Genomic DNA, 18,839 nt, shown 5'->3' with positions numbered 1-18,839 from the left:
TATTTATGTCAATCAATCTAGTATATAAGGTAATTTTCTTATTTAAGATATAATTGCAGATGTTTTAAATCTTTATTTATGCCTTTTCAATGCAAATTATTTACAAAAAATATTAAATCCTTACCCAAATTATTAATGGTATCACCCATAGTTGAAAGGTCATTTTTGTGTCATTAACACTTCCGGGATACAAATACACACCCGATGGTAACAACAAATTGCTAGAATTTATACAAAATTCTACCAAAAGTGAAGCCAGAAACGTGAGTATCAATGCACCGCATGTTAGCTAAAGGTATACAGATTACCACTGACGTGTTATTGAAAAATTTCGTGATTATTTTTGGCCATAAAACAAGTTTGTGCATTGTGTCGTCGATGACAGTTCTGCATTTTTTTGCGAATCGCACACAAAATCGTGTATCATGCATAAGCTTACCATGATTATTCATTGATCAGTTTCAGTTCATAATCATAGAAAGTGAAACTTAAACTATTGATCATATTGGTAGCTGAATTATACTTACACTTAAATGTTTTACCTAATTCCTTTTACAAATTAAGGGTGTACTACACCCCTGCCCAATTTTGTGCCTAATTAATTAATTTTGCATTTTTCTCAAAAATTATAGCGCATTGGCATTGCCATTGCAATGCCATGGCATTGGTGACAAGTAAGATATGTATATTATAGGGGCAAGGACTACAACTACTGCACTGAAAATTGTATTTCGGCACAGACAGCAGTTGTATAGTTGCAGTAAAAAATGAGGGAAAACCAGTATTTTTGATCAATAAATCAATATTAAAACTATGCCTTTTTCAGAGCAATGCTGCCCTACCATGGCAAAAGGGCCTAACTAACAGTTTTTGAGAAATGGAGTTTTCACCACAGGAAGGTCAATGGATATTATATCTACCCATTAAAAACATAAAACACTTCTATTCTAACCCGCAAACACTAATAAATACCCCAATTAGGATGGTATATCCAGGCTGGACACATCACACTACCGTGTGATGTGTCCAGTTCGTCGCCGAACTTGCATATAAGATGGAGAGCTTAGCATAACGGCCTGCCTATTTACGCTTCCTGAAAACACTCTTGCACATAACATACAAAACCACAAATTCACTAACTTCAACTTGCACTACCGACACCATGAAAAATATTTTAATTATTACCGATCCTTCAGAATACTTGCAAATATTGGCAGTTTCATAAAATCCTGCTGCTGAAAATCGTAAATTCCACAATCTTCTGTCAGATCCAGGTCAGTAATCACAGGTGGGCGAATCTACCAGCGTGACAAGACCAGAGATAATAAAAAGGATGAGAGGCCACGCCGTACAAATAGCTAGCCTGATTGGCAAGCGTCGTCGCTGGCCAGATCTTCTACGGTCGTGTATGATGAGTAGAGACCATAGAGCCCTATATAGGGCTCTGTGGAAGAAACAGTTCCTAATTTTGAAGCCATGGATAATATATTCATTTATACGAGAACCATATTTTTGTACCAATCACAGAACAGAATTTCACTTACTCACAGCTGTCAATCATTCTTGTGAAACGTAAGCTCCGCCTAGTATCAAGGTCTTCTTCTGCGCATTGGTTGTGCGCATTAACTAGCCTCCAGCACAAATCCTGTGCACACGATCAGGTTGGATGGGCGGTTTACGCCTGGTTTACACAACAGGAACTGCGATGCATCCTAAACTGGATCGTTTCCGTGTATTCGCATTGCATGGTGGGTAATCGCCTGCCAATTTGCGTAGCTCTACGTTCACAACAGTTTAAAATCAACGCAGGTAAATCCATATAAAAATTAACATGGACACAAAATTGACATAGCTTATGTAATTCAAATAATAAAATAATAAAATGACGTAATATTATCATGATAGATGCACGTTTTATTAAAAACTTGAAAAGATTATTAAGTCCAATAATTTGTTTGTGTTAGTTTGCACGAGTCACAAAATGGCGACCCATCACGCATTTTCTGCATGTGCCGACATTAGTAACTCATAGTGACTGTCCTCAAACTAGCGCCAGTGTGTCTCAGGCCTGATAACGACCCCAGGTAATTTTATGCAGAAAGTTTTCTTGCGAACAGCTGCAGGTGACAATTAAACAATGAACATGGCTTGTTTATGTACATGCGTGGGGAGGCTTGTACGTCAGCTGACGTGTTTTGGACATGTTCCGGCGTAAAAAGTGTCGTTTTCTTCATGAAAAATACCAGCGATGACCAGTTTTTGTGGGCTATTTGATTTACAGGTATGTCGGTTCGTCATAGGGTAGAAATGATAGCTGTACAATTTGTATAACATACAGTTTAACATAGGCCTAAACATTTATGGGCACAAATCGACCTTCCGTATTATGCACAAGTATGTGGAAGTGGCAGGCATATTAGGATGGGTTACCCTGTGCAAATCAATACAGGCTGTGAGGCTGAGTACGGTTTTAATCAATTATCTCGAAAAAATCAATTTGTTTAGGCCCTTAGTTTTGCCATGGCAGGGCCGAATAGTTGTAGTCCTAGCCAACATGCATATCTTAATTGTAGGTATCCCAGGCAAACCTTAGTTAACACATTTGCTAGTCACCGAAATTCGCCGAGACCGGGGCCCAAACACAATGCATATTTACATAGAAATTTGATTTTTTTTCGAGAATAGGCCGGTGAAGGAAACCTACATAAATATGTTTTCTATACTTCACTTGACCCAAATATATGATTTTTTATGGTGGTAAATCAAGTCGCACATGGAATTTTAGAGGGATTTTGATAGCAGTTCCAATAAAAAAAGCTGCTATCGCCATGAGACTAAGATCTAGAAACACCCCTAAATGCCGTTTTGGGGAATATTGCTAGCAGAATCTTTTTGATGAAAGTCAATCTTTGACAAGATGTAACTTTGTTACGGAAAGTGCTATGACAAAAATGTTTTCAGTTTTGGCTTTCTTTACTCAATGGCTTTAATTTGATATGTAAAATGATGCAGTTTGATGGCAAATTTGAATTCACCTAGCATACCTATTAATTGTCACCAATGTGCTTTAATTTTTGAGAAAAATGCAAAAATAGACACAAAATTGGCCAGGGGTGTAGGACCCCCTTAAGCATACTACTTAAATACTTTACCATGATGGGTGGGGGGGGGAGCACTCGACTTTGTGACAGGGATGTGCGTCCTGGTTCAAAAATAGGGGTTTGGTCACTTTGGTGAGAGCCTAGACACTGAAACAAAGGGGGGGTCTAAGGTCCCAAAAGGGGTTCTTTCCGTGAGACTGGAAAATCTGACCAAAAAAGGTTAAGGGATCTAGAATGAGCGTTTATTGCGTTTCGACAGTATTTTTTGAGGGACATGATAGCAACTCAGACCTATCGAATTGCATTCTGAATACAAAGCATGTCTTTCTGATATCAAATAATTTTCATTTTTGAAAATCACAATATAATACAAATTTTATGACAAATTATAAAATTTAATATTTTTCAAATTTTGATATATAACAGTCCTCAAGTAAATTATATAAATCTAATGATATATTCTTCAAGTGTATGTAGCTGGGAGGAAAAGCCGACGGTCAATTGAAAATTTTGACCTTTCATATTGAAGATATATGGATTTTTTTCCCCAAAAGACCTTTTTTTTTTGGTGTTTTGGGAAAAAAATCCATATCTCCAATACGAAAGGTCAAAATTTTCAATTGATCGTCGGCTTTTCATCCCACCTACATACACTTTAAGTATAAATCATCAGATTTGTAAAGTTTACTTGAGTACTGTTAAATATCAAAATATCAATTTTTATGATTTGCCATAAAATGTGTATTAAATTGCAATTTCAAAAAATCAAAATTATTTGATATCAGAAGGACATTCTTCGATTCAGAATGCAATTCGATATGTCTGATGTGCTCTAATGTCCCAAAATAAATACTGTCCAAACGTTCATACCCCAGCCCTTAAGGTTAAATACAATTGATTTTCAAGGCTTTATTCCAGAGGGGCGCAATTTAATAATGGAAACAGCCATGCAGAAAAGAATGAACTCACGCGTACAATAGTGGATCAATCTGAACTAGGGCAACGGACAAACCGCGGCTCGTGAGTCATCCTATATGTTGCAGGGATAGGGAAGGGGCGACCATGATAGGACCATATGGGCTGATGGGGGGGATTGTGGGCAGCCGTTTCGGCAATTTTCCTTTGGATTTTCTAAATTTTCAATTTTTAAAATTATCCTGGATGATATCTGTCGTGAAATAAATCAATGCTTCTGTAGGTTATAATAGGCCTAGTATGCCTATTTATACCCTGATTATGCAATATATAGGCCTACAACAACAGTAACAAAACCAACAACCAATATTTTGTTAATCTAATTTGTAAAATATATTCATAGGTCGCGCCTATTAGTCTAGTAGGCCTATATCTTCGTAGCCTAAAAATTCCTGAATTATATAATGAAAAAAAAAAAGCGGGCAAAAACAATCAATCGCTGCAGTCAGAAAGAAAGAAACGAACAAGAAAAAAGAAAAAAGGTGAGAGAAAAATAAAATAAAATAGATGGAATGGACCACATAGGGACTCGAACACGTACCAAAGTTTTCCAGCTCAAAACTATAGTATTATATAGTCGAATCAACGTGAGTTCGGCGCGCTAACCGATTGAGCTACTGAGTGACCTGTGAAATCGATTGATCTCAATATGGAATAGTGCATACCAGGCTCTTATGGTAAACAATCTCATCCCGCTGTAAATGTCGGAGGTATCGATGGCGAAAAACCTCGATTTTTGCAAAAGTAGCTTAAATTTGGAGTGAAATTCAAATGGTATAGGAATTGACATACTTTTGAGAAATAATGTAGGCAGTTAGACATCAAAATTAACACTCCTCAATCCAGATATCGATAATGTAACATAACAGTGTTTTGTGGTACAAGATTCTCGAAAATTGTTCCCAAAACGGGCTAATAAAATTTAATCGGTACTGTATTTGGTTCTTCCCCATGGCAACATTATTTCTTTGGTCGATTTGTAGTACAATACAAAAATGGAGAAAAACAATCACTCGGCGTGGTTTATACGGAGCGAATATTTGAAAAAAACTGCATGGAACGTGTTTTTGATCTTGTGAACATGGTGCGTAAAAATGATTTAAACGAAGGATTTTCAAACGGATTCTAAAAATTTGTATAAACACACAAAAATAATGTTAAGATACATCCATGCACCAACATTTGACTCACTGCGATATTTGATTGCTGAGAAAACGCGGTTTTAGAGAACAACTTTATACGTCTTTTATACGTTTTTATATCGCTTTCTTCGTGTAACCTTAAGTAGTGAGACTGGGAAAAATTTTGGGTCATGATAAAAGTTTTTCAAAAATTCATCAAAATTTGAAAATAGAAAATTTTTGAAAAATTAGAAGAAATATACTGTAATGAAAAAAATGGGGTCATTTCAGCGAGAGATTATCATAAATTTGGCAAAAATTTTTGAAAAAGGGAGGTCTTTTGGTGACAGGAAAATAAAAAAACTAAAAAATGGGTCATTTTTATATTTAGGTGAGAGGGAGTTCAGTATAAAAACAAAGTCAAAGGGGGTCATTAGGTGAGCGTGAGCAGGGTCTGGATTTCGACGAGAATCACAGAATCAATTCTCGTAATGATTCTCGTATTGTAATTTCGGTTGCATCGCGAGAATCAACTTATCTCATTGTGTCATACAGTAAGTACAGTGGCTATGATCATAAATGATGGATTTTGATTCACGCAAAGCAAGACAAAATCTAGGCCCTGGTGAGAGGGTGTTGAAAAATGGGGTTCAATGTGGCCGCACATGCCCGTCAGTCACCCATTTTTAGTGAGTGCCCCCTCCCCTGGCTTGCCATGCTGCGCATATTAATTTTGCAGACAAGGAATGGACTCTGAGTCTGAGTCTGACTGAGGCTCAGTGAGCCTCAGTTGTAAACTTATAGAATTTGATGTTGCACACATTAGTTACCCATTGGAGTAGAGAGTTCAGTACTACCGTATTGTTTTTCGGTAGACTATAACATTGACCTCTTACATCCCTGGTGCATGAACAGATGTTAAATTGCCTTATGAACGTTATAGTGTGCTCAGGTCAATATAGTCTACTACTCCCATTCACGCTGTGCAAACCCTGTACTCATTTAAGCAGCTAAGTGCATAGCATCAGGATTTTGGTAGTCCCGTCATTATGGTGTCAGTATCGTGCTGATTCGCGCTGCTCATTAGTATTCATGTACCCAAATCATGTGGACACGACAGATACGCTTTTACGTCACTCATGTATACACAGGGAAAAAAACAGTGAGGACTAATGCTCTCGTGCAAGTGCTCTAAAAAGGACTCGGCAAAACCTTTTGGTTTCCAGAGAAGAATGCCCCTCCCTTGCTCTGATTGATATGTTTGCCTTGTTAATATTAATTAAGCGACCTACACATAGTCTGGACTTATTGTTCCCTTCATTTCTGGTGCCGAACGACACATTGACTCGTAATTGGCCAATCAGTTTACCGTTCAATCAACAGCATGTTTGCTTGTTCTCTTTTCAGAATCACCATGAGTCTTCGGTTGGAACCTTTGCAGCCAAACTCATCAAAAGATCCCCTTCTTGATGTAGAATCAGCACAACTTGAAGTGAAGAAGAAAGATGAAAACAGGTGCTGCAGGTGTTGTGGTATCCCACGCAAGTTGGGCTTAATGAAGTACTGGTTTATACAGGTAATAAACGATGAATGGTTTTCAGTTTTATTGGATTTTATAATATAAAGAGATTGTAACTGTATGTCACTATCAAGCATTCTATAAACATGGAAAACTTTCATGCACTGCTTTCACAGAAATACATTTCCTGGCATCTTTGACGAAGGACAAGAAGTTATTACCAAGCATAACAATTGCATCGAGTACCGGTAATTTGCAAGATCGATTCTCGTGCCGGGAGGTTGTGAAGCTCATCTCAATTATTTGATTTATGAATGTGACCTTTTCATTCTTCAGTGATTCCAGGGGACTATGATGTAAAGAACACTGCCTGACAAGGGCTTAGGCAGCCAGAAATTTACACACCCTAAGACCCTGCTGCCCGATTATGTATTCGTCTAGCTTGATTGTCCGACCCGCAAAAACCTGTGGGTCTAATTCGCAATTGTCCCTAAGTAATTGTCTTTTTCTTCTTCCAGGATGCATGTGGCATAATCTGCGCTGTCTTCACATATTTACTCATCTTATATGGTATATTTGCTGTTACAATGGTCATCCTATTGCCCTATGGTATAGATTTCTACACGCTAGTACACGGAGTGCTATTCAATGCATTAGCTATATCAGCCACCGTTGCACATGTACGCACAATGATGACAGACCCGGTAAGTTGGATAGTAACATATTTGAACACTTGCAAAGGACATCTCAAAATTGGTGTTTTAATAAAAATGCATTCTGCTTAAGCCTAACACAGCTGCAGTTTTCGTAGTTAGTCAACTAGTCACTATAGTCTGTATGTACCTTTCTCGAGTCAGTAATTTAGATACAGTCTTTTATCGCTAAATGATGAGAAGTACCGTATGTAAAAGTATACATTTTAGATAGGAAATGATGCAAGGAATCCAACTAACATAATAGATTCCTGGAAAAATTAACTCTTTATCTCAAAATTTGATTTTACTTTACTGACTTGAGGAAAGTATACAGAGTATAGTCAAACTGTAAAGGCTACATGTAGTCTCGCATCTTGCAGACATTTTTTCCATTGCTATAGATGCAGTGGATAGTTTCCACAGCGGTAAAGTTCCTGCAGCATTGCTGTCCTTCGTTGCTAAAGACATTGATAAAGAGAGCAAAGCCCCAATTAAACAAGTGACCTTTTCGGTAAATCCCATAAGCCTTTGCGAGTACACCTGAGAAGTCGTCATTTGACGTCACACTGACATGTAATGCGCAGTAACGATGTTTGCTAAAAGATGTGTGCATCGGCGGGATGCGTACTGACGTCAAATGAAGACATCTCAGGTGTACTTGCAAAGGCATATGTGATTTACCGCAAAGGTCAATTAAAGATGATCAGTTGAATGCTATTGCTAAGAACATTGCCGTGGACAACCAAAATTCGCAGAAGGCAACTGAAAACATAATGTCTGTGCATTCAACATCATTGTAGTCATGCAACTGTAATGATAAGCTTACCGACATGTTCCATAATTTTGAATTTTTTGCATTTGTTTTCTTTCCAGGGTGCTATACCATTAGGAAATGCCACCAAAGATCGTTTGAATTCCCTGGGCTTAAAAGTCGGCCAAGTTGTGTATAGATGTCCAAAATGTATAAGTATCAAACCAGAAAGAGCCCACCATTGTAGCGTATGCAGGAGATGTATAAGGTAAGTTATAGTATTCAGCAAGACCCATCAGGACTGCCCTAATACTTTTCCTGATTATCGTAGAAAGAGAAAAATTCTAAATATTATAAAAAAGTTTTTGTGTCTTGATTAATGTCTAAGGAGAACTATTATAAGCCATAAAAAAGCTACAATCCAGAAGCTTCCAGTGCCGCTTCCCCCTGCTCCCCATCAGGGCGTCACCCTTGGAACTCGCCATTCCACCAGGGGCCCTAATGCCTGTATCATACAAAGGAGTTGAAGTCCTGCTTTGTATAATGCGGGCCCATGAACCCCACCTGTCACTACTACGCTCTCATGGATACCGACACTTCAGAATTTTCTACAAAGTGGCACATTAAAAAAATTTCAGTGGAGAACCACTGGTCTGTTTGATATCTGGAACAGATGGGACCTCTATTTTACAAGCCTATAATCCAACACACATAGCACCCTGCATGCCTGTACAACACTGTTTTGGTGGTGGTTCTAAAAAGGGACAAGGAGAAATTTCAGTATTTCTATGCAAGTGGAGATACAACTTATGGTATACAGTATATTATTCAGCTGAAATACTATCATGCAATTCCTGACCCAATAATATAAGAACATTTTGGGCAGATTATCAATATGTGTGTAAACTGAGTGTGATTCAGCCTAAAATATATTAAAAACTGTAAAATACTAACAACTTATCTCATCCGTTTCCAATTATATGATTGCTTCACAGAAAAATGGACCACCATTGCCCGTGGGTCAATAATTGTGTTGGTGAAAGTAACCAGAAATATTTTGTTCTATTTACAGTAAGTAGAGTAATAAATCTAGGTAAAATAAGTAAAATACAGCACTTGATTAAGGGATCTAAAATGAGCGTTTATTGCGTTTCGACAGTATTTTTTTGTGGGACATGAGAGCACCTCAGACCTATCGAATTGCATTCTGAATACTGAAGCATGTCTTTCTGATATCAAATAATTTTCATTTTTGAAATTATAAAAATTTGATATTTTTCAAATTTTTGATATAAAACAGTCCTCGAAGTAAATTATATAAATCTAATGATATATTCTTAAAGTGTATGTAGCAGGAGGAAAAGCCGACGGTCAATTGAAAATTTTGACCTTTCATATTGAAGATATGGATTTTTTCCCAAAAGACCTAATTTTGTTTGGTGTTTTGGGAAAAAAATCCATATCTTCAATCTGAAAGGTCAACATTTTCAATTGATCGTCGGCTTTTCATCCCACCTACATACACTTTAAGTATCAATCATCAGATTTATAAAGTTTACTTCAAGTACTGTTAAATATCAAAAATATCAATTTTTAATGATTTGCCATAAAATGTGTATTAAATTGAGAATTTCAAAAAATCAAAATTATTTGATATCAGAATGACATTCTTCGTATTTAGAATGCAATTCGATATGTCTGATGTGCTCTAATGTCCCAAAATAAATACTGTCCAAACCCCAGCCCTTAACCTATTTGGTCTAGTTTGAATGGCCTGTGTGTTCCCTTATTCCAGGGAGGCACCCAGCAATGGCATACCACTGCAAAGTCATCCGGCTGACCAACTTCAAGAATGACTTGACTTACTTACAAATGCGTGAGAAGTATGCAAAAAACCTGCAAATTTAATGCTAAAATGGGCCAAAAGGAGGCTAATATGTGACTGAAACAAACTACAAGAGAGGTGCATTTCATAAATTGTATATTTTTTCCCAGCATTTCGAGAAGAGTGCAAGTTGCCCTGGTCAGTATACACAGCGATTCTGTAAATTTACTTCGGGAGTGAAATACCACAGTCAAGACAAATTTGACAGTGTTTTGGTGATTTCTTCGGAAATACATCGATGTGGAACGTCTAATTTCATTATGTTAATTAGAAAAGGAGGATCTTTCATTTGATATCAAAATCTGATTTCATTTTGAAGTAATTTGGGGTTATGAAATATCGATTGGGTTACACATCTTTAATACTTGTGTTTTTGTTTCTTTCTTTTTCCAGATGTATATATGTCTTATGTCTCTCCATGCCTTGGGTCTTGTCGTCAATCATTTTATTCATTGTGTTAAATCACAGTGGGGAAGTAAGTAAACTTTTTAAGGGATTGCGATTTCTAACATCAATGCTAACTTCTATGAATACACCGATTAAGGCAATGCAAAATTATACTCTACTGTGACTGTTCTATTGATTTAAAGCCATAATGTATGATGGTGATCTTACAATATGAAATTTTTGTTAATTTTTTTTTCAAACCTGATTTTTTGGCATATTTGTAATGTTTACACATGTAGAAGAATGGAAGCAACCAAAATTGTGAGTGTTTGTCAGGTAAACAGAGCAATTTTGACATAATGTCTCATTCAGACAATAAATCGTCCATAGAACTATGGGAGGCGAGTTAAGCGCAGTGGTAATTCCTCGCTTTGCACCACTGAGGTCCCGGGTTCAAGCCCGGCGCTAGCCCAAGGACTCATGTGCACTTGGTTTATCCCGATCCATGCTCGCTCTACTTGGTTTTCTCCGGGATCTCCGGTTTCCTCCTGCTTTCAAAATCGGTGATTAGTTGTTTCGTTATCAAAACTTCCTTCACCCAATGGAATTTGGGGAGCTGCAGAAAATGGGTGGATGTTACAATCTAAGTGCGGATAGGTTTGCGCCGGGTTCGGCTGCAACTAGCCTAGTTGATGCGATCTGATTGTGATGATTCACCACATAGCGAAATTACAGCGCTTTGAATCCTGTGGAAAAAGCGCTATATAAATTCCGAAATTTATTTATTTATTTATTTATGTGTTAAACAGCCAAAATAGCCAGTGTGATTTCTTTCATGTTACCTTTGTTACTTCAGCTTAAAATGGACAGAAGTTACCTCTCCTGATACTGAAGCATTTTCAGTAAAGAATAACAAAATTAACATTTAATGGAAATCGTACATTATGGTTTTAGCTGGCGCAAGTGTTAAGTGGAAGTTATGCATTGATGTGAGAAATTCTAGTCTGTGAAGTTTGTTTTAAGTGATTTGACCTTATAATAAGTAAGGCCAAAAAAAATTTGTTTGCTTGTCCATAGATCACTTTCAGAAAGTGGGTCGGTCGGTCAGGAAAAGTTTTTTTTTTTTTTTTTTTTTCCTTCTTAGGCCCCTATATATTTTTCAAGTACCAAAAGTATCATGTGAAGTACTTGTAGGCCTATGTGTGTAATAGGGTTCGATTTACTTTGAAAAACTTACATAGCAATTTTCAGTGAAAATATTATTTAGGTGATGTTCTTATAATATTAGCATATGTTTTCATTGTAAAATATTGCTATACAAGCTGATATTTGTGTAGCAGGTTGTCCAAATTAGGGAGAATTTTGCTATACGACACAAGTTAAATCGAACCCTGGTGTGTAAAACACTCACACTATAAGCACAGAATTTCCACCAAAGACAAATTCAAGGTAAATCCTACTTTATTTGACATGTGCATGTCTGGCAGACTTAAAATACTGCATTTTTTAAGTTCAACATGTCTAATTGTGCATGAGGACGCTGTGGATGATAATACAAAAAAATCGGAACCTTCAGCCAGGTATATGATTGGACATGGGGAATTAAACTATGCAGGAAATGGTATTACAGTGGAAACTCGTTAATACGAGATCGCTTAATGCGACAAACCGCTTACTACGAACAGAAACTTGTGGTCCCGATTTTCCCCTATTATTTACTGTACAAAATAAACTGTTTAATACGAGGTAAATAACACGAAATCCGCCTAATACGAGCACTTGCTGTCAGTCAAAGCTTTTGTTTTTTATTGTTTTTATGATGGATAAAACGAGCTAATTTCCCAAGGAAAGTTTATGATGTAAATCATGTCAGAAGTTGACAAAATACTCGCTCGTGACATCACTTTAGCGGCAAATGAGGATTCCCTTTCCTATTTTTAGATGTTATAAAATCAAGTTATGACGAAATTTGCCATAAGGCCAATTATTGCTGACGACATATCAGACTAGCCAATCGCAAACGCGGAAGTCCGCCCTTGGATCAAAAGTGGGAAACCCTTCAAGGCATGTTTACTAGCTGCTGGAAGTAGGGGAAATCCCGATACCGCCGTATAATTGTTTTATTTGTTTACGATAATCAGCTTGAGAAAATCATCTAAATTTGATCAGAGCACTGTGAGAAAAATGCCTCTTACCGAAAATCAAAAACAAATATATTAGCCTATCATACCGATTGAGGGAATTTCGAACTGTGACATTGCTCGGAGGCTGCAAATCTAGTATAAAATAATGAAGACGGCTATGCTGACTCGACCAGTGAAGTTTTGCCCGGGAGTTTGCTTGTACAGCCCACTGAGAGGAGAGAACATGGACCTTTTCGAGCTTCATTATTTCTGAATTGTATGTCCAAAGTATATAAAACTATACATTTTTTGGAAAGGAAATGAGTCAAGGAATCCCATGGTGACGTCAGATTTGTTCAAAAATCTCAAGTTTTTGAAAAAATCACAAAAATTCACTTTTACCCCAATTTTTTTGTGACAACTTAGAAAAAAATCCGTTCGGAGTAAAAAGTATTCAGTTAGCTTTTCATGAAGAAGAGACGTGAACTTAGGGAAGGTTTTTTTATTTTTTGAAATTAGTCTCTTTTTTGAAATATTGAAAAAACATGTGAAAAAAAGCCATTTTGTCACTCTATTAAGCTAAAAATTGCACATAATGGTGTATATTTTTGTTTAAAACAAATATTTAAAAAAATGAAAAAACCTTCCCTAGACTTTGATGTACTCTAAAGGAGAGTGCAAAAGTTTACCCTTTGCTTGCATATTTTTCGAGTTATCTTGTCACAAAAATCGCGCAATATTGTCAAAAGTGAACTCTGAGAAATCGACGTTTTAGTAAAAAAATGTCAAAATTATGCACAAAACGTCCTTAAATTTTAAAACGGTAAAACTTTCACACTTGTAAAAGCTGTATATAGTGCATGGTCTAAACATGCATCTTTTTTCACCAATGATTCTATAATCTCTGCTTTCAGTGCGCCAAAATTCAAAATAATTAAAAAATCTAAGCGGCATTTTGACTGCAAATTTTTGTTTTGTTTACACCACATTTGCTGGCGTTAACAACATACCGAATGCGCCTTGACTGCGTTGGACATACGCGCAGAGTTGCGCCCGGCATACGCTGACGCTTGAATCGCAGCAGTAATCACATATTTCGCATTCGCAAGCATTTCTGACTCATTATTTCCGCCAATTTACTAAGCTGTCTTGAGCCATGTGACTTTTTAGAGTTGAAGAGAGTGAAATAAATCAAGCAAAAATACGAATAAATATTAGCAAGTTGTATTTTATCAGTTTCAAGTGAAAGAATACATCTTAGTGTTGATAAATATCAAAAAATCTCAAATTAGGTCGTGGACGAATGTGTCTCCCATTACTCTGGCCTTAAACACATGCATTCTTCCGAAGTTCCGACACATATTTTGTACCTGACTTTTAAAACGAACTCCGCTTAATACGAGCTAAACATGCCGACCCCGGCGATCTCGTATTAACGAGTTTCCACTGTATCTTCACTTTTTCAGACGAAAAGTTTGTGACATTTTTGAAAAATGGTAAAAAAAAAATTTTTCAAAGAAAAAAGTTATACGGTCGGGACTGCCCAGACGGTCGATCGGACGAGGACAAGCAAACAACTTTTTTTGTGGCCTAATGCATGTTCATGTAATTGGTTCCTCTATTGAATGCACCATGTGGGCATTTATTTATTGCATAAATATTCTAGTGCATGTAATCATCAAATCAAAATGTGTCAGACATGGATTGAAGACATCTCTGTGTTTTGGGACATTTGCCTCAGTTTTGACTAGTAGAATGCAGTCTACTCAAAGGCAAAAATTAGGGCGCTATCTTCACATAATTGCAAAAACCAATATAATAAATGTTTTCAAAGATTCATTAAAAAAAATTAAATAATAATAAAAACAAAGATAAAATTGTTGGAAAAAGAATAACATAATTGAAAATTGTTGTATTGAATTTATGGTTTTGATAAAACTAAAAGGTTTTTGGGTTTTTTTTGGTTGTTAAACTTTGATCCATCCATTCAAGAAAAGAACAGTTTCCTTCAAACCTAATGAATCTGATCAATAGATTTCAGGTGTGACTGTGGCCAAATTTGATGCAATTGTATTGATTTTCAGGTAATTTAGCCAAATTTCACTGTTTTTCAGGATTTTTACTACTTTCAGTATTTTTCATAAGCTTTGAATCACACCCCTGATATTGATCTCATGAATATTTAAGCAGTCAAGTTAGCTGAATTGGTTATGCGTTTGACTCTGGTACATTGGTGTTTGGTGATGCTAGTCTGCCCCTGTTTGTTCTCATGAAAAATAGAGCTGCCGTATGAGAATTCAGGGAGTTCATCCTGGCTGTGAAGGTTTATTGTGGTATGAATAGGGTCTGTGCTTCTCAGCTGTAAGTCCCTGATTGTTACAAAATGGTTTATATGGTGTGCCTTTGGCCACAGTGGCCAGTAAATTCCTATAAAAGTGCTGAGGCTTGGTGGGTTTATGCCTGTACATTGCACACTATAAATCACTGCACGTTTTTATTTGCTGAGGCACAGTGCATTTGAGCTATTGCCGATATTTCAATTACTAACAGAGATGATATTCATTTGCATGCTCTTTGATATGATTACTACCATAACATATATCTAAAAACTTATGAATGCAATACCGGGTATATCTTAAAACATGATCAAAATATTAATATTAAATAAATCAGTTTTCTTATTTCTGTAGATAATTCAACTACTTTTAAATCAGTTCACCTTTGAATTTCATTGCTAAATAGAACTATTAAGATTTTATGTGTTTTAAGAGATACTCCCAAGTAATAAATTTCTGTTTTAAGGGTCCGTCAGTATTTTTAGTGGAACGTGAGAGCACATCAGACACACCAAATTGCATCCTGAATACGAGGAATGTCCGGATGATATCAAATAATTTTTATTTTTTGAAATTTGTGATTTAATACAACAATATCTACATTTAACATTGAACACTTCTCATGTACAAGTACTTAAAGTGTATGTAGGTGGGAGGAAAAGCTGTCCATCATATGAAATTTTGACCTTTCATATTTTTTTCCCCAAAACACCTAAAAGTTTTATGTCCTTTTGGGAAAAAATGTTTATCTTCAACACAAAAGAGGTCAAAATTTTCATTTGATGGAAGGCTCTTCATCCCAGCTACTTACACTTAAAAAGTTTAGGACTGTTAAATGTCAAAAATATTTTGTTATTTGTCATAAAATTTGTATTATATCGTGAATTTCAACTAATCAAAACTGTTTGATATCAGAAGGATATTCCTCATATTCAGAATCCAATTTGGTGTGTCTGATGTGCTATCAGGTCCCACAAAAATACTGTGCAAACATCACTATCTGAGCCCTTAAGAAATACTTCCAAGAAGTCAAATGTTTTATTTGTACCCCTTAGCACCATAATATTCACATGATTTTTAGCAATAAGTTAGAATAGCAGATATAATTTTAATTTATTAATTAATTATTTTTTAATTATGGTAGTAATCCAATCCATTTTGATTTGATTTTTGCATGCTTTCCTGATTTGATTCATTAGTGCGTCCTTCTTTACCCATGGGCCCTGCAGAAATGCAAGATGTCTTTCACTTGATCACAACCAGATGGAGCACTGAAGGTTAGAAAAATTGTGTGAAATAACATTATGATTTAAACTTAACCATAAAGCGTGAAATGTTTGTGTGCATGAATATGTTGTGAATTTTGCAAGAGACGTGGATTCGGAGCGTGGAGCTAGGATGGGTCAAAGCTGAACCGCGCGTCAGAACATAGGGATTCAATGCGAGTATGCACATGAAATGCGTATAAACTATATTTGATAAAAATATTAAAAGGCTATAACAATTGTACTTCAAAATCAGTTTGAATATTAACCTGTAAATGTTATCACTCTCCAGAGTTATATACCCCATCATCATATGCCAGACCATACAAACAAAACATAAACTTTAGATTATTTTTTAAAAGGTTTTATCAAAAGTTTCAGTTGTGGAAAGAAAGAAAAAAAAACAGGAAGAAAAGGTTTCCTGTTCTTAAAGCCATTTTGTATAATTTCCATAAAAAATAGATTAGTATTACTTTTCCATAAAATGTTAGCTTTTACTGTCAGATATATCCCCTTTTATATTAATTTTGAGCCGAACAACTGAGGTAAAGTAAAAAAAAGTTGAATATACAACCAGCGCTGATGTGGCCAATGTGTATCAGTCTGTCGGTCATGCTACTGCACGGTCCTTTAATGTGTGCATGACCGTCCTGCATGCCATGTGCATAGTGTGTTATGAACATCACATATGCATTTGACTATATTTCCATCGTAATAATTAAACGACAGTTCCTTTGCTACTTCAAAATCTCGGGTTTTGACAAAACTACAGCACCTAAAATCCTGATTTTTGCAAAGTAAGCTAGTTAAATAAAGTGCATTACTATTGTGTAAAATATATATTTTTGAAAAATATCGAGGGCATCCTCCTCAGCAAATGTTACAATATGGCTTTACGCCAGGCCCAACAACCCATAGCCATTCGGAAGCAAAAATAATTGTTCAAATGTGGGCATTTAAGCTTAAGTTCCTTAGGTATTGTTCACAGAGTAGTTAATGTAAAACACCACCACTTAATGTTTTTTTTGTTTTTATTTGTTTATCTCCTTGCAGATGAGTGTACCCATTTCTCAGCCCCTGCTACAGTAATCTTCATGATAGCGCTGACATTTGAAGCACTCTTATTCTCATTATTCACTGCCATTATGTTTGGAACACAGGTGCATGCAATATGTACTGATGAAACGGTGAGTACCAGGTCTGATTTGAGTCATGTTTGTTATATTATTGCACGGTGTCCAAATCAGTGAATGAGGTGCCGATGTAATGATGATGTGATTCAATTAGCCAATCAGAATCGCACTTCCGTGTTGAGGCTGTAAACAGCGCCAATAAATGTTTATTTATTTCTTGTGTAACCTGAGCTGGGATGCCCAATCAGATGATAATACAAGTAAGTCTTCTGAACTTCCTTGAATATCCATGGTGACATATACGAGCCCAAATTCTATCTGCATGTATTATAGATAGGGGCCAGTATATATCTTTGCGTATGTGTTTAACGCCAAACGCGGACACATGCAATATTGTTCACCTTCCACCGTCCACGGTTTCAAACTTCTGCAAGAGATCGCAAGTGCATGCTAAATGCATTTGAGCGACACTTGCTCAAAACTGCGGCCCACACATGTAAAACATACAGTCAGCACTTGATGGGTAAAATTCTGTTTCATATCTTACACAAGAAAAATCCGCCATTTTATTCCTTGGTTTGGCGATGAAAACACCATGCCCACGGCTGGATAGCAATACACAATGTCCGTGGTTGGCGGTGAACACACACAGGGGTGTGTGTGCTTTATTGTTTCTACACATCTGTAAATATGCGTCAGTACTTGTATGGGGTGCCATTGTAGGGGGGTTGTGTTTCTGTGTATGTCTGTCCATCCATCTGTGGCTTATTAAAATCAATAGTAATCAACCCGTGATGTCTACCCCTCATGGAAATACACAATATCTACTATATGTTATTTACTTGTATGTGAGTTTTTCCATAGGAGGGTAGACTTTGTAGCAAGTTACCAAAAAAATAACACTAACTTAAATTCATTCTTTCCCTCAATTACACAGGGTATAGAACAACTAAAACGTGAGAAGCCCACATGGGCCAAGCAGACACACTGCATGGCAATGAGGGCGGTATTTGGCAGCCAGTTTTCAATAGGATGGTTTAACCCACTAGTCACCCCAGATGTAAGCAGTGGAAAAACACAATCGTGCATGTACAGTGTATAGCATTGAATTATAACAGTATGTACATGTATTTGTATATTGGTAGGCCTATATATGTTGTGACATTACCTGATCAATTTGACTTAAAGGAGCTTATTTTTATGCCTCCACCGCGAGGCATACTGTTTTTGCAATGTCCGTCCTTCCGTGCTTCCGTCTTTCCGTCCTTCCGTCCGGATGCGATATCTCAGGCATGGATGGGCGGATTGGCTTCAGATTTTCAGGATAGGTGGGTCATGGTCAAAAACTCTGGCTACTTTTTTTTGGGTGAGGTTCAAGGTCATATACTGAGGTAAAAGGTCATTTGAGGTCAGAGGGCCCATTTTCCTTATTTACCTCTTTTCTCGGAGACTGGGGGTCGCACGTTCCTCAAACTTGGTGGGTGGGTGCATCTTGACCCCAGACAGAACAAGTTTATATTGGTTAGTGGGTCAAGGTCTCCTGAGGTC

General features: G+C 36.7%; 1 protein-coding gene across 2 annotated transcripts; it reads left to right on the top strand.

The window, feature by feature from the left end:
- Positions 1 to 131: 131 nt before the first annotated feature.
- Positions 132 to 18,485, top strand: LOC140135985 (palmitoyltransferase ZDHHC3-like). Of its 2 annotated transcripts, XM_072157688.1 has the most exons (9): positions 132 to 263; positions 6,605 to 6,773; positions 7,235 to 7,420; positions 8,285 to 8,430; positions 9,158 to 9,233; positions 10,441 to 10,522; positions 16,093 to 16,170; positions 17,212 to 17,345; positions 18,229 to 18,485. In XM_072157688.1, the coding sequence occupies exons 2-9, from the start codon at positions 6,612 to 6,614 to the stop codon at positions 18,391 to 18,393; spliced, it is 1,029 nt and encodes a 342-aa protein (XP_072013789.1). In that variant the 5' UTR covers positions 132 to 263; positions 6,605 to 6,611; the 3' UTR covers positions 18,394 to 18,485. The 2 variants fall into 2 exon arrangements, with proteins under 2 accessions (XP_072013789.1, XP_072013790.1); XM_072157689.1 differs by lacking the exon at positions 16,093 to 16,170 and having other exon boundaries at positions 136 to 263.
- Positions 18,486 to 18,839: the final 354 nt, after the last annotated feature.

Source organism: Amphiura filiformis, chromosome 16 (assembly GCF_039555335.1).
Source record: "Amphiura filiformis chromosome 16, Afil_fr2py, whole genome shotgun sequence".
Taxonomy (NCBI): domain Eukaryota; kingdom Metazoa; phylum Echinodermata; class Ophiuroidea; order Amphilepidida; family Amphiuridae; genus Amphiura; species Amphiura filiformis.
Note: the sequence above shows the minus strand (reverse complement) of the source record. Positions and strands in the feature narration are given on the sequence as shown.

What these genes read in the sequence shown, in the direction of transcription:
- LOC140135985 (XM_072157688.1), top strand. Translation starts at nt 6,612, where the DNA reads ATGAGTCTTCGGTTGGAACCTTTGCAGCCAAACTCATCAAAAGATCCC. An exon ending in TGAAGTACTGGTTTATACAG is followed by an intron (nt 6,774 to 7,234) that starts GTAATAAACGAT and finishes TTCTTCTTCCAG; the next exon opens with GATGCATGTGGCATAATCTG. An exon ending in AATATTTTGTTCTATTTACA is followed by an intron (nt 9,234 to 10,440) that starts GTAAGTAGAGTA and finishes TTCTTTTTCCAG; the next exon opens with ATGTATATATGTCTTATGTC.